General features: G+C 36.2%; 1 protein-coding gene across 1 annotated transcript; it reads right to left on the bottom strand.

Annotated features, from left to right (window-relative positions):
* Positions 1 to 3,445: 3,445 nt before the first annotated feature.
* LOC118056937 (receptor-like cytoplasmic kinase 176) lies at positions 3,446 to 6,467 on the bottom strand. Its single transcript, XM_035069373.2, has 6 exons — positions 6,127 to 6,467; positions 5,299 to 5,624; positions 4,832 to 4,967; positions 4,558 to 4,700; positions 4,285 to 4,408; positions 3,446 to 4,015 (listed from the first exon to the last, which is right to left on the bottom strand). Exons 1-6 carry the CDS (start codon positions 6,380 to 6,382, stop codon positions 3,597 to 3,599), a joined length of 1,404 nt encoding a protein of 467 aa, XP_034925264.1. The 5' UTR covers positions 6,383 to 6,467; the 3' UTR covers positions 3,446 to 3,596.
* Between the last annotated feature and the right edge of the window lie 6,614 nt (positions 6,468 to 13,081).

Below are 13,081 nucleotides of genomic sequence, written 5' to 3'. Positions count from 1 at the left end.
AAAAAAAACCGTTCAAAAAGATGTTTATTGGTTTCTGCCGCAGAAAACTTAACAAGGGCAAATTGGACCAAATCAACTCAGAATTAGCCCAAATTTGATACACTTATTACTGGGGCCCTAATCGCATGAAATATTAAGTTTGGGGTCAATTGGACATCTTTTTCTTTGGGTTTCAAATTCGGGTCTAATTAGGTCTGATTCATAATGTTTTTGTGTCAGTCTATCAAACCTTATCATAAAATGCTCAAATTTCATATTCTGTCTATTTGGGTTGTTATAGCCTATATCTGAAATTTTAGCTCAATTGGACATCATTGACTTTAGGTTCCAGATTCGGACTTAACTCGTCGTAAACGAGTCTATTTTGCATCAACTTTTGAAATTCGGTTTCTCTCTGTTGTTTTCATTTCTTTTAGTTTATTTTCATCATATCCAACATATCTAGGTGTTGTTTCATCATTTTTCATATTTTTTTTCTGTTTTTTTTATTCGAGTCTTAAGTTTCGTTCATATTTCGGATAGACTCACTTGCTACTCACGAGACTATCATCGCAGTTTCGTTTTGCTTGTTTTCTGGTTTTTATTGCTTCTTGAGTCATATATATAGTTATATTTGGATTGCGCTGCCAAGATTGGTTCTATTTGGTGTTGGTTTTAGTTCTGCAAGAACTACAAGAAGGTGAGACGAGAGGTGTGAGTGTGTGAGGATATTAAGAGTGTTTGAGCGAAACACGAGTGATGTGAGGATTTTTTTTCCACTAGCCAATTTTTGCAAGTACTATCATGTTAGAACAAAACAACACACTGCGCCCTCCCGATGTAGAACTTAAATTCGAAATGCAAGCCATGACGAAGATAATGGAAAGAATGAATTTCACAATGGGAAATGTGTGTGACAGACTTGAGAAGGTGGCAAAATATGGTAACATTGCTGGAATATGTACCCAAGATGTGAGAAAGGTTGGGGCTGAATTGAAATCAAACCATGGCAGTGGGGCTGAAAGGCCAAAGTGGGATGATTATGAGTATTTTGAGGAGGACGTTGATGATAATGGTGATGGTAGTTTTAAGGATGAGACCATAGGCTATCGGGAAGGTTTTCGGCAGCCTAGAAACCGAAGGGATTTCATGTATTTTGATGAGTTGTTATGGAAAAAGAAAAGGAGGATTCAAAAGGAGAGGTGGTATCAAAGGGACAGAAATAAAGAGATTGGTGTTCTAAAAAAAGAATCCAAGAGTCTATCTCGTATTCTTGGGGAGATGAAGCAAGAACTTGATGTGTTAACGGCAACAGTCAATGCGCAGCAAGCTTCAAAAAGAGAGGAGAAAAAATGTTGCAATGATGAAATACGAAAGAGAACGGGTGCTACTTTCATCCAAAGTTGTTGGCGACGATTGCTGGCAAGAAAAGAATTCCAAAGGCTTCAAAATAAGGCTAAGGAATTGTCCATTCAACTTGTTGGTGATTCGAGGATGAATCATCTTGAAGAGAGGGGGAATGATACAATACATGCAAGGTCAAATTCAGATTTTGACGTAAAATGCACAACTATCCAGTTTTACGAAAATAGTCATAATTCTCAATCCTACCGTTGGATTGGGCTAAAATGTTACGTGGAGGCTCCTGATATGTTTTCGTACCTTGGGTTAAAATATCATGTCAATCGGAGTTCGGAAAGGCATCCAAACACGGGTCAACAGAGGTTGTACGAGTTTTGTTATTTACTTCCTTTTGACTTGTGGACTTCCTATTTGGCTAGGATTCTTTTCCTAAAAGGATGCGGCAGCTTATTTTGGGAATCTCCTAATTCTACAAAGATCTTTAATGGGCTGCAACATAGTTTCCAAGTGTGGCAAGGATTCATAAATGTTTCAGAATCTTTTTCTTACAAAGATTCCTTATTCATCCTAGCTACAAAAAGGAAAAAAAGATTTCAGAACTAATTCTACCTTCAGATTTGATTCTCCTAGCTTATATAGGACTTCTAAAGGGCTACAGATCTAATCCTATCATATTTAGGATATTAAATTCGGATTTATTTATTTTATTGTTATTTTCTTCTTAGGTTAGGGTTTATTTATATTATTTGGGTTTAATTGTAAGTGGGCATCATATAAGTCCATATAAGGGGTCCATTAGGGTTTATTTTAGTTTGCAGTCACTATAAATAAGGGCATAACCAGACATGTAAGGGAAGACAATTCAGATTAATAAAAACTTCTTGTTTGCCGCACTTTGTGTGTGTGTGTGTTGGTGAGATAATCTCCCTTCCATGGTTCTCTAAAGAACTGAAAAATGACTTATCGAATAACAACTGTCTTCGTGGCGTCATCGTTATACTTCTCGTTCGCGAATCAATATTCGTTGGGTGGGGGTCTCCGTTTCCAATAATGTTGGTGCCTAGGCACAAGTTATCTTTGTGTCACACTCCTATCAAACCTGATTTACTTGGCTTTCCGGGAATTGATGTCTTTGCGTGTAGGTTGCGTGACCACGTGATCACGAGGTTCGCATCATTAAGCCAGGTGAAGCCGGATTACAAGTACTAACATATGAGTTGGTGATACAGTGAAAGTAACAGAGAGACATGTTTATTCTACTTCATGTTTAAAAATATAAAAATTATTTTTAAAATTATTTTTAAGATAAATTTAGTTTATATTTTTCTTTTTAACCAAACATATTTTATTTTTTTATGTTTTTTCTATCCTAGACGCTGACCAAACACAAATAATTTCTAAAAAGGCAAAAATATAAATTTCAAAAGTTTTGTTTGAGAGTCAAATTCAAAGAAATCTCAAAAGTTTTGTTTCGAGTGTCAAATTCTTACCTTGTGAGATACATAGGTCTGGTGATAATCCGAGTTGAAATCTCATGAGGAACATAGACAAATTACTCATAAACCTGTTGCACCATATTACATCAAACTAGAAACCAACTCTTTGGTCTCCCATTTTTTTACTATACCGTGTGCATGGAATATAACGGAAGACTGGTTATGTAAGCGCAGGAAGATCAAATGGATATCTATATTTAACGTTTAAAATATTTTGAAATGTTCGTCGAGATTTCATTATTAAAATTTTCACATTCCAATCAATAATGTTAACATAATAAGAGATTCTTCATTAGACTATTTGATTGAGGATTTTAAATGAAAAAAAAAAAAAATTGAGAACAAATTTCGCTTTTGCCAGGAAATCTCAAGATAATTAAAATGGTTCCTGCATCCCATATGTTCCTACGTCCGAGTCATAAAATCCACTCTCCAATAACATGCTCGCCCTAATTCTAAAGCAATAAATGGAATACAGTAATAAGCTCAACCATATTTTTCATGAACTCAGCATTTCTGCAGCTGCTTGCTGGTATAATAACAATATCGCAGCATCATCCAAATCTATGTGGATTCCATGATTCTGACTTCTGATTGCCAATAGACAATGCATGGAACCTTAAATACTTTACGCAAAAAGCAGAACAAATCTGTACACTCCTTGAACAAGCATGGTTTTAGCACATATGCCTCAACTCAAGAAAACCTGTTCACACTCTAAAACGACAGCATATTAACAACTTCAAAAATTTTACTCTCTTATGCATAAAGTGGGGATGCCGAAGGCCTGGGATAAGCAATCTGTCCACCATTGGCATCCCCATGAACTTTTAAATTGTGTTCTTTATGGGAAATTTTTGGTATGTCCTTTACTTGTTCTTGAAGCTGCTCTAACACCATTACCACCTCATCCATATTTGGCCTGAACTTCGGTTCCACAGCTAAGCATTGAAGAGCATGGTTAGCAAGCTTTTGGGCTCGACTGGGTACATACTGGCCTTCAAGACGTGTATCCAGAACACGGAAAACTCTACGCTTGTTTGTCAGGTAAGGTTTGGCCCATTCCACCAGGTTGTGCTGACCAGATGGTCGGTTCTTGTCTATAGCCCGTCGACCAGATAACATTTCCAGAAGTACAACTCCAAAGCTGTATACATCGCTCTTTGGAGTCAAATGACCTCAATTAAAAAAAAAAAAACAATTAATGATAAGAAAAAAAGAAGAAGATAATTCTGATGTATCATAATAACAGAAGAAGAATTGCCGCAGAACAAAGAGATAGAATCAGCAGTGTCAGAATACAGGATTGCTAGCTTTAAAAAATGAAACAAGTGCATATATAAAAGATACAAATAAGTACACACAGTAAATTGATGCAATTGACAAGCCAATCAGGTTCATAAGAATCAAGGGTTGTGCATAAGAAGCCACAAACAGAAAATAGTACCTGTGGCTAAATACTCTGGTGCTGCATATCCATGGGTTCCCATCACCCTAGTAGATACATGACTATTATCGCCAGTTGGTCCATCCCTGGCTAAACCGAAATCAGAAAGCTTTGCATTGTAGTTCTGCGAATATAGAGCAAAAGAGGCAGCTCAAAATCTGAGTCCGAATGAAGCCCAAGTCTCCACAGATTCAGCTACATTACCATAAGATATCTATGTATATAAGAAAAGATAAGAGAGAAATTATAAGAAGATGCTAGTCAGGTACATACCGAATCAAGTAGGATGTTAGAAGTCTTGAAGTCACGATATATGACTTTTGCGTCAGCACTGTGAAGAAAGGCAAGCCCCCTTGCAGCACCAAGTGCAACTTTCATTCGAATGTTCCAGGAAAGTGGCTGGAAGTGAGACCCTCCTGTTTTGCAATTTATTTAATAATTCAACAACATATAACAAACAGAGTGCAGTGGGCATGGGATTATGGTGATCTTCACAAATAAGAGACACCAAAAAAGGCTGTTAATAAAAAGAACATGAGTAACTCACTCCTGAATAAATGGTTTTCCATGCTGCCACGGGGCATGAACTCATAAACCAGAAGACGATGTTCATCCTCTAAGCAGTAACCAATCAATTTAACAAGATTAGGGTGTTGAAATTGCCCAAGATAGTTGATTTCTGCCTACATGTCCAAAGGCACGATATGAGTCAATTTTTTGCTCACAGCAGCGTTTTCAAACATTTCAGGTAAGTAAAAGGCACTATTTCACAAAATATTAAAATGGACATCAGGCACGGGGATAGGTTTCTCATACTATCAAAACTGCAGAACAATTAACGCTGGCTTCACCAATATCATCAAATAGCCAAAATGGGCAACTGGAGACCTATCTTTCTACCATAAAAATCCATGGCCTATAGGCATATATACCCTACAAATATCTAAGAAATGATAAAAAAAACTGATCACCAAAAACTAGTAAGAAGTTAAGAGACGAAAATATATCACTGACCAGCCATTCCCTGTGACCCTGGAACCCTTCTTGGTTTAGCCTCTTCACAGCAATCACCATACCGGTGCCTGGTCTGGTAGCTGCAAGCGAGTGTTCATCAACCCACCCTTTAAAAACTGACCCAAAACCACCTTCTCCTAATACACTGTCCGGTCGGAAATTTCTAGTTGCAGTCTTCAGCTCACCGAAGGTAAAGGTCTTTAAATTCGAAGACTGCAAGATTTCACCCTCACTCCGAGGTGTTTGGGGTACAGAAACTATCGACACTTTGCTACTAGAACTACTCAAAGTTTTCCCATTTCTGCTTCCGCATTTTGAACTCAAACCTGCAGACAAAAAAATAAATAAATAAAACATGTTCTACACTGAATTGCTAAAATTGTGATAAACCATTTTTAAGTTCACCAGGAACATAACAACTAGAGGCAATGAAGAATTAACATGTTTTTAACAAAGCATTTTTAATATTATATTTGTTAATATCCATCCCATGGTAATTGTTTATTTTTTTTAACAGAACATTTGACAAATTGTTATAACTATTCATGGAATATAACTTATCTAAACAAGTTATACAAGTTTATTTGGAAAACAAATGCTAAAGAAAGAACCAAAAAAAAAAAAAAAAGCTTTGAAGATTGAACTTGAATATCAAAAACCCATTTTGACTGTGAATATATACATATGCACTTGCTAAATGAAGATAATACACACAACTAACAGAAAAAAAAAGGAAAGAGAAAGAGAAATAAATCCAGATCAAGCATTGAATAAGAAATACTACGTACTAGAAAAAACAAAGGAAAGAAAAGAAAGGTAGGTAGGTACCCGTATAAGAACAAGTATAAGACTTGATTCGATTGCTCCAACAAAGTCCCATCAAAACAAAATCAATCAAAGAAAGAAAGAAAGAAATCAATTTTTTCGGCTTAAAGATGGATGGATGGATGAAATATTGATAGACCAGAAATATGAGCTCAGGCCCCAGGCAGGCAGGGTGGTTATGTTCACCTTTTGGGATTTTGGAAGGCGAATAGATCGAGCAAGGGAAAGGGAGTCTATTTGTGTTGGGGTTGATGATCATTATTTTTATTATTATTAGACTCTCTGCATTCTCAGACGCCAAACCATGGCTAGATGGTTGACTCGCTTTTTACCGTTTTAGCTCTTTTCTTATTTTTATTAAACCGAAAAAAAAAAAACTAATGAAAAAACCTAATCGTAAAAATAAACGTTAAAAAACATTCGGTTTGGTTGGATGTCAGTTTTTAACGACCGAACCAAACTGGTCTGAAAATTACTAAAATGCCGGGGTCCTAAAAATTAAAAAAATTTGCTCACAACCACAGCCATTAGCAAACCAGCCGCCCCCCTCCCTACCTAAGCTAACAAAAGTTCATAAAAAAACAAAAAAAAGTTCATAACCACTCACCCTCTCAATCTCCCAATCTAAATCAACCTCTCTGTCTCTAAATCAAAGCTGTTCCTCCAAGTTCTCTGCTTCTCTCAATCTCTCTCAGTCTCTTCTTCTCCCACTTCTTTCTACTCTGGGGTTGTGTTGTCTTTAGTGTTGTTTCTTTCATACTGAAGCAGATTGTACTAATTCCCATGTTGTGCTGCTACATGTCTCTGCATCAATTAATTCCATTGTGCGACACATACCCTAAATCAGACTCGCCACCTAGTTAATTAATGAAGTTATAAATCCTAACAGAAATTCAAGGTAAGGAGTTAAAATGTTTTTTTTTCTTTTAAATATACCTTTTTAATTTCCAAATCATTCACGAGGTTTAATAAAGATTTGACATCGGTCCTAAAAAATAAAAGACTTATCAATTTAAAATATATTTTATTATTAAACATCAATCTTTAATCCTTGAAAATAAAAGATTTGTTAGATATATTTAATAATCCAAATCCAATCAAAACTTTTGGTTTTAGCAAAATTTTAAAGGAAAATTTGTTAATTTACTTTGAAATCATTTTTAAAATCATAAGGCATATGTTGGTCCCTAAATTAGAAGACTCTTAGGATAAATTAAAAGTTTAAATTTGATGATAAATTCATTGTCTTAATAAAAATTATTTTAAAATAATGAACTAAGACTAGATTGGTCCCTATATTTAAGAGACATGTAAGAATAAAATTGAATTTAATAATGCTGATGGTATGAAAAATGTATTGTCTTGTTAAAGTTATTTTAAAAGAGCATACTAAGACTACATCGATCTTTAAAATTAGAAGACACGTAAGAATAAACTCTAATTTATGAATTCCTAGTCAAAACTTTTAATAAAAACCTGATACGATCCAAAAAAAGTTGAACAATGAATTTGGATTCTAGCATAATTGTGCATACTATCCAGTTTTATGGCAACAATAACAATTCTCAATTCGATCATTGGATCAAGCTAAAAATTTTACCTAGAGTTTCCTGGAATATTGTTCTATATTGGAGTAAAAGTTCATGTTAATCAAAGTTAGTAAAAGTTCATGTTAATCAAAGTTCGTGAAGGCCTTACGATATAGGTCATAATAGGTCGTACGAATTTTGTTATTTACTTCCTTTTGACTTATGGAGTTTCTTTTTAGCAAGGATCCTTTTTCTACAAGGATGTATGATGTGGACTAGTCTAAAAACACCAACAAAGACCTATTACATGTTCCAAATGGTCTAATGACTTGGTCCAAGATAAAAACATTGAAAGAGGCATTGAATGCATTGGTTTTAAAAGTTTTAACCAAGTCAGAATTGAAGGGTCCATTGGAGTATCAATGATGAGGATCAGCCCAACACCTAGTGTAATCATGCTAATGACCATTGGAGATGCTAATTGGGCCAATTACAAGAGCTAGGGCGAAGAAGCTTAAAGAAGCATTGAATAAGCTTGTTCAGAACATATGGAGCAAAATAGACCTAGAGGGGCTTGGGACATTTAAGAAGCATGAAGGACAACCTTTAATTCATCTAATTAAGGTCCAAGAAGAGCCCAATTCGTGTGGAACAAGGGGTTGGTTTGTCCAACCCAATACCAGCATTAGGCTTGTTTTTTCCTAATGCTATAAGGATAGAAAGTCAATAATTTATTCTTCTAATTAAGTAAGGAAGTTGGCCAGATCGTATTCATAAAGAGCGGAGGATTATTTAATGTTTTTCCTAACTTAGGAAGGAAAGTAATTAAATCAGCAACAAATGAGGAAATTTGTTTCCTAATTTGTCCAACAAGGAAATCCAGGCTAATCAAGGACATTAAAGGGGGCAGCAACATAATTTTTTCAAATAAGATTTCTCCTAATTTATTTGGGACTTCTTAAGGGTGATAAATCTGATTCTCGCATATTTAGGATGGTAATTTTCGGATTTTTTTTTTTTTTTCTTAGTCTTTGGGTTATTATTACTTATTTGGGTCAATTGTAAGTGAGCTTCATATAAGTCCACTTAAGGGGGGGTCTATTAGGGTTTCTTTAAGTCTAGAGTAAGTATAAATAAAAGTATAACCAAACATGTAAGGTTACGTAATTTTCAGATCAATAAACTTCTTTGCTGCACTTATTGTGTGTTGGTGGGATAATCTCCCTTCCTTGGTTCTCTAAAGGACCGAAAAATGACTTATCGAATAACAACTATCTTTGTGACATCATTTTTATACTTCTCATTCGCGAATCAACATTCGTTGGGTGGGGGTTTCCGTTTCCAATAGTGTTGGTGTCTAGGGACAAGTTTTTGTATCACTCTTATCAAATCTGATTTACTTGGCTTTCCAGGAATTTGTGTCTTTGTATGTGGGTTGCGTGACCACGTGATCACGAGGTTCGCATAATTTGGTATCATAGCTTGGCTCTATTAATCAGGTTATATCCTTCTAAAAATAATTTTCTTGTTGATTTTACAAAAATTCCTTAGTCTCCAATTTCTTCTTCTCCTTCAATTTACGACATATAAAAAAAATTCTTATTTCATTCTTTTATTGTTCAAAATATATTAGCAGCAACAAAAACAAAAACAAAAAAAAAAAGAGAAAAGAGAAAGTGATGCGAACCTCGTGATCACGCAACCCACACGCAAAGACACCAATTCCCAGAAAGCCAAGTAAATCAGGTTTGATAGGAGTGTGACACAAAGATAACTTGTACCTAGGCACCAGCACTATTGGAAACGAAGACCCCCACCCAACGAATATTGATTCGCGAACGAGAAGTATAAGAATGACGCCACGAAGACAGTTGTTCTTCGATAAGTCGTTTTCAGTTCTTTAGAGAACCATGGAAGGGAGATTATCTCACCAACACACACACACAAAGTGCCGCAAACAAGAAGTTTTATTAAAATGAATTCTCTCCTTACATGTCTGGTTATGCCCTTATTTATAGTGACTGCAAACTAAAATAAACCCTAATGGACCCCTTATGTGGACTTATATGATGCCCACTTACAATTAAACCCAAATAATATAAATAAACCCTAAACTAAGAAGAAAATAACAATAAAATAAATAAAATCCGAATTTAATATCCTAAATATGATAGGATCAGATTTGTAGCCCTTTAGAAGTCCTATATAAGCTACGAGAATCAAATCTGAAGGTAGAATTAGTTTTGAAATCTTCTTTCCTTTTTGTAGCTAGGATGAATAAGGAATCCTTGTAAGAAAAGGATTCTGAAACATTTATGAATCCTTGCCACACTTGGAAACTATGTTGCAGCCCATTAAAGATCTTTGTAGAATTAGGAGATTCCCAAAATAAGCTGCCGCATCCTTTTAGGAAAAGAATCCTAGCCAAATAGGAAGTCCACAAGTCAAAAGGAAGTAAATAACAAAACTTGTACAGCCTCTGTTGACCCGTGTTTGGATGCCTTGCCGAACTCCGATTGCCATGATATTTTAACCCAAGGTACGAAAACATGTCAGGAGCCTCCACGTAAACTTTCAGCCCGATCCAACGGTAGGATTGAGAATTATGACTATTTCCGTAAAACTGGATAGTTGCGCATTTTACGTCAAAATCCGAATTTGACCTTGCCTGGATCGTATCATTCCCTCTCTCTTCAAGATGATTCGTCCTCGAATCACCAACAAGTTGAATGGACAATTCCTTAGCCTCATTTTGAAGCCTTTGGAGTTCTTTTCTTGCCAAAAATCGTCGCCAACCACTTTGGATGAAAGTAGCACCCGTTCTCTTTCGTATTTCATCATTGCAACATTTTTTCTCCTCTCTTTTTGAAGCTTGCTGAGCATTGACGGCTGCCATTAACACATCAAGTTCTTGCTTCATCTCCCCGAGAATACAAGATAGACTCTTTGGAACACTAATCTCTTTATTTATCTCCCTTTGATACCACCTCTCCTTTTGAATCCTGCTTTTCTTTTGCCATAACACCTCATCAAAATACATGAAATCCCTTCAATTTCTAGGCTGCCGAAAACCTTCCCTTATTCCTAAAGAGGGGAGGACTATTTAATGCTTTTCCTAACATAGGAAGGAAAGTAATTAAATCAGCAACAAAGGAGAAAATTTATCCAAGCTAATCAAGGACATCAAAGGAAAGGGGGCAGCAACACAAATTTGATTCTAGCATATTTAGGATGGTAATTTTCGGATTTTTATTATTTTCTTCTTAGTTTTTAGGTTATTATTACTTACTTGGGGTCAATTGTAAGTGGGCTTCATATAAGTCCACCTAAGGGGGGTCCATTAGGGTTTCTTTAAGTCTAGAGTCAGTATAAATAGAGGCATAACCAAACATGTAAGGTTACACAATTTTTAGATCAATAAACTTCTTTGCAGCACTTGTGTGTTGGTGGGATAATCTCCCTTCCTTGGTTCTCTAAAGAACTGAAAACGACTTATCGAAGAACAACTGGCTTCATGGCGTCATCCTTATACTTCTCGTTCGCGAATCTATATTCGTTGGGTGGGGTTTTTTTGTTTCCAATAGTGCTGGTGCCTAGGTACAAGTTATTTTTGTGTCACACTCCTATCAAACCTGATTTACTTGGCTTTCCAGGAATTGGTGTCTTTGCGTGTGGGTTGCGTGACCATGTGATCACGAGGTTCGCATCATTTGGTATCAGAGCTTGGCTCCATTAATCAGGTTATATCCTTCTGAGATTTTCGTTGTTTCCGCAAAAAAAAATTCCATAGTGTCCAATTTCTTCTCTTGATTTGGTATCATATCAGAAAAAAAAAAATTTATTTCATTTTGTTCCTGACCAAAATATATTAGTGGCATAAAAAAAAAAAAAAAAAAAAGCAAAACAAAAAAAAAAGTCATTCGTTTGTTTCTGCCGTAGAAAACTAAACAAAGGAAAATTTGACCAAATCAACTCAGAATGAGCTCAAATTTGATTCTCTTATTACTGGGACCCTAATTGCACCACATATTGATTTTTGGGTCAATTGGATATCGTTTACTTTGGGTTTCAAATTCAGGTCTAATTAGGTCTGATTCATAACGTTTTTGTGTCAGTCTATCAAACCTTATCGGAAGTTGCTAAAATTTTATATTCTGTCTATTTGGGTTGGTAGAGCACTATATCTGAAAATTTTAGCTCAATTGGACATCATTGACTTTAGGTTCCAGATCCGGACTTAACTCGTCGTAAACGAGTCTGTTTTGCGTCAACTTTTGAAATTCGCTTTCTTTCTATTGTTTTCATTTCTTGCAATTTATTTTTATCATATCCAACATATCTGGGTGTTGTTTCATCATTTTTCATATTTTGTTTCTGTTTTGTTATTCGAGTCTTCAGTTTCGTTCATATTTCGGATAGACTCGCTTGCTACTCGCGAGACTATCATCGTAGTTTTTTTTTTGCTTGTTTTCTGGTTTTTATTGCTTCTTGAGTCATATATATATATATTTGGATTGCGCTGCCAAGTTGGTTTTATTTGGTGTTGGTTTCAATTTCGCAAGAACCGTAAGAAGGTGAGACGAGAGGTGTGAGTGTGTGAGGACATTCAGAGTGTTTGAGCGAAACACGAGCAACGTGAGGATATTTTGTTTTTACCACTGACCAATTTTTGCAGGTATTATCATGTCAGATCAAAACAACACACCACCCCATCCCGAGGGAGAACTTACGTTCCAAATGCAAGCCATGACACAAATGATTGAGAGGATGAATTTTGTGATGGGAAACATGTGTGACAGACTTGATAGGGCGGAGAAACGTGGTAACGAGGTTGGTACAAGCACCCAAAATGTGAGGAACCTTGGGGCTGAACCAAAAGAAAACAGTGGCAGTAGGGCCGAAAGGCCACGGTGGGCTGATTATGAGGATTTTGAGGAGGCCGTTGATGATATTGGTGATGGTGGTTTTGAGGATGAGGCCATAGGCCATCGGGAAGGTTTTCGGCAGCCTAGAAACCGAAGGGGTTTTGGGAATAGAACTAGGGGCCAATTCGGCCAAAGGGAAAATTTCTGTGGTGTTGGGGGACATGCTGATTTAGATGGTGATTTGGATACTATCAAACTGAAAATACCTTCTTTTCAAGGTAAAAACAATCTCGAGGTATATTTGGAGTGGGAGGAAAAGGTGGATTGGATTTTTGATTGCCATAACCATTCGGAGGCAAAGAAAGTGAAATTGGTTGTCATCGAATTCACGGATTATGCACTGATTTGGTGGGATCAGAATGTTATTAGTAGAAGGAGGAGTGGAGAGAGGCCGGTATTGTAGTGATGAGGAGATTGCATATCCTGTTGAGGGAGAGGCCTTGGTTATAAGGTGTGCGCTGAACATGCAAATCAAAGAAGATGATGTAGATCAGCAACGGGAAA

Source organism: Populus alba, chromosome 16 (assembly GCF_005239225.2).
Source record: "Populus alba chromosome 16, ASM523922v2, whole genome shotgun sequence".
Lineage (NCBI taxonomy): Eukaryota > Viridiplantae > Streptophyta > Magnoliopsida > Malpighiales > Salicaceae > Populus > Populus alba.
Note: the sequence above shows the minus strand (reverse complement) of the source record. Positions and strands in the feature narration are given on the sequence as shown.

Bases quoted from the DNA above. Each gene is read 5' to 3' on its own strand.
- LOC118056937 (XM_035069373.2), bottom strand. From the start codon at position 6,382: ATGATCATCAACCCCAACACAAATAGACTCCCTTTCCCTTGCTCGATC. The intron at 4,968-5,298 runs GTCAGTGATATA...TTGGACATGTAG, and splicing joins AGGGTCACAGGGAATGGCTG to GCAGAAATCAACTATCTTGG. The intron at 4,701-4,831 runs GTGAGTTACTCA...ATTGCAAAACAG, and splicing joins GGAAAACCATTTATTCAGGA to GAGGGTCTCACTTCCAGCCA.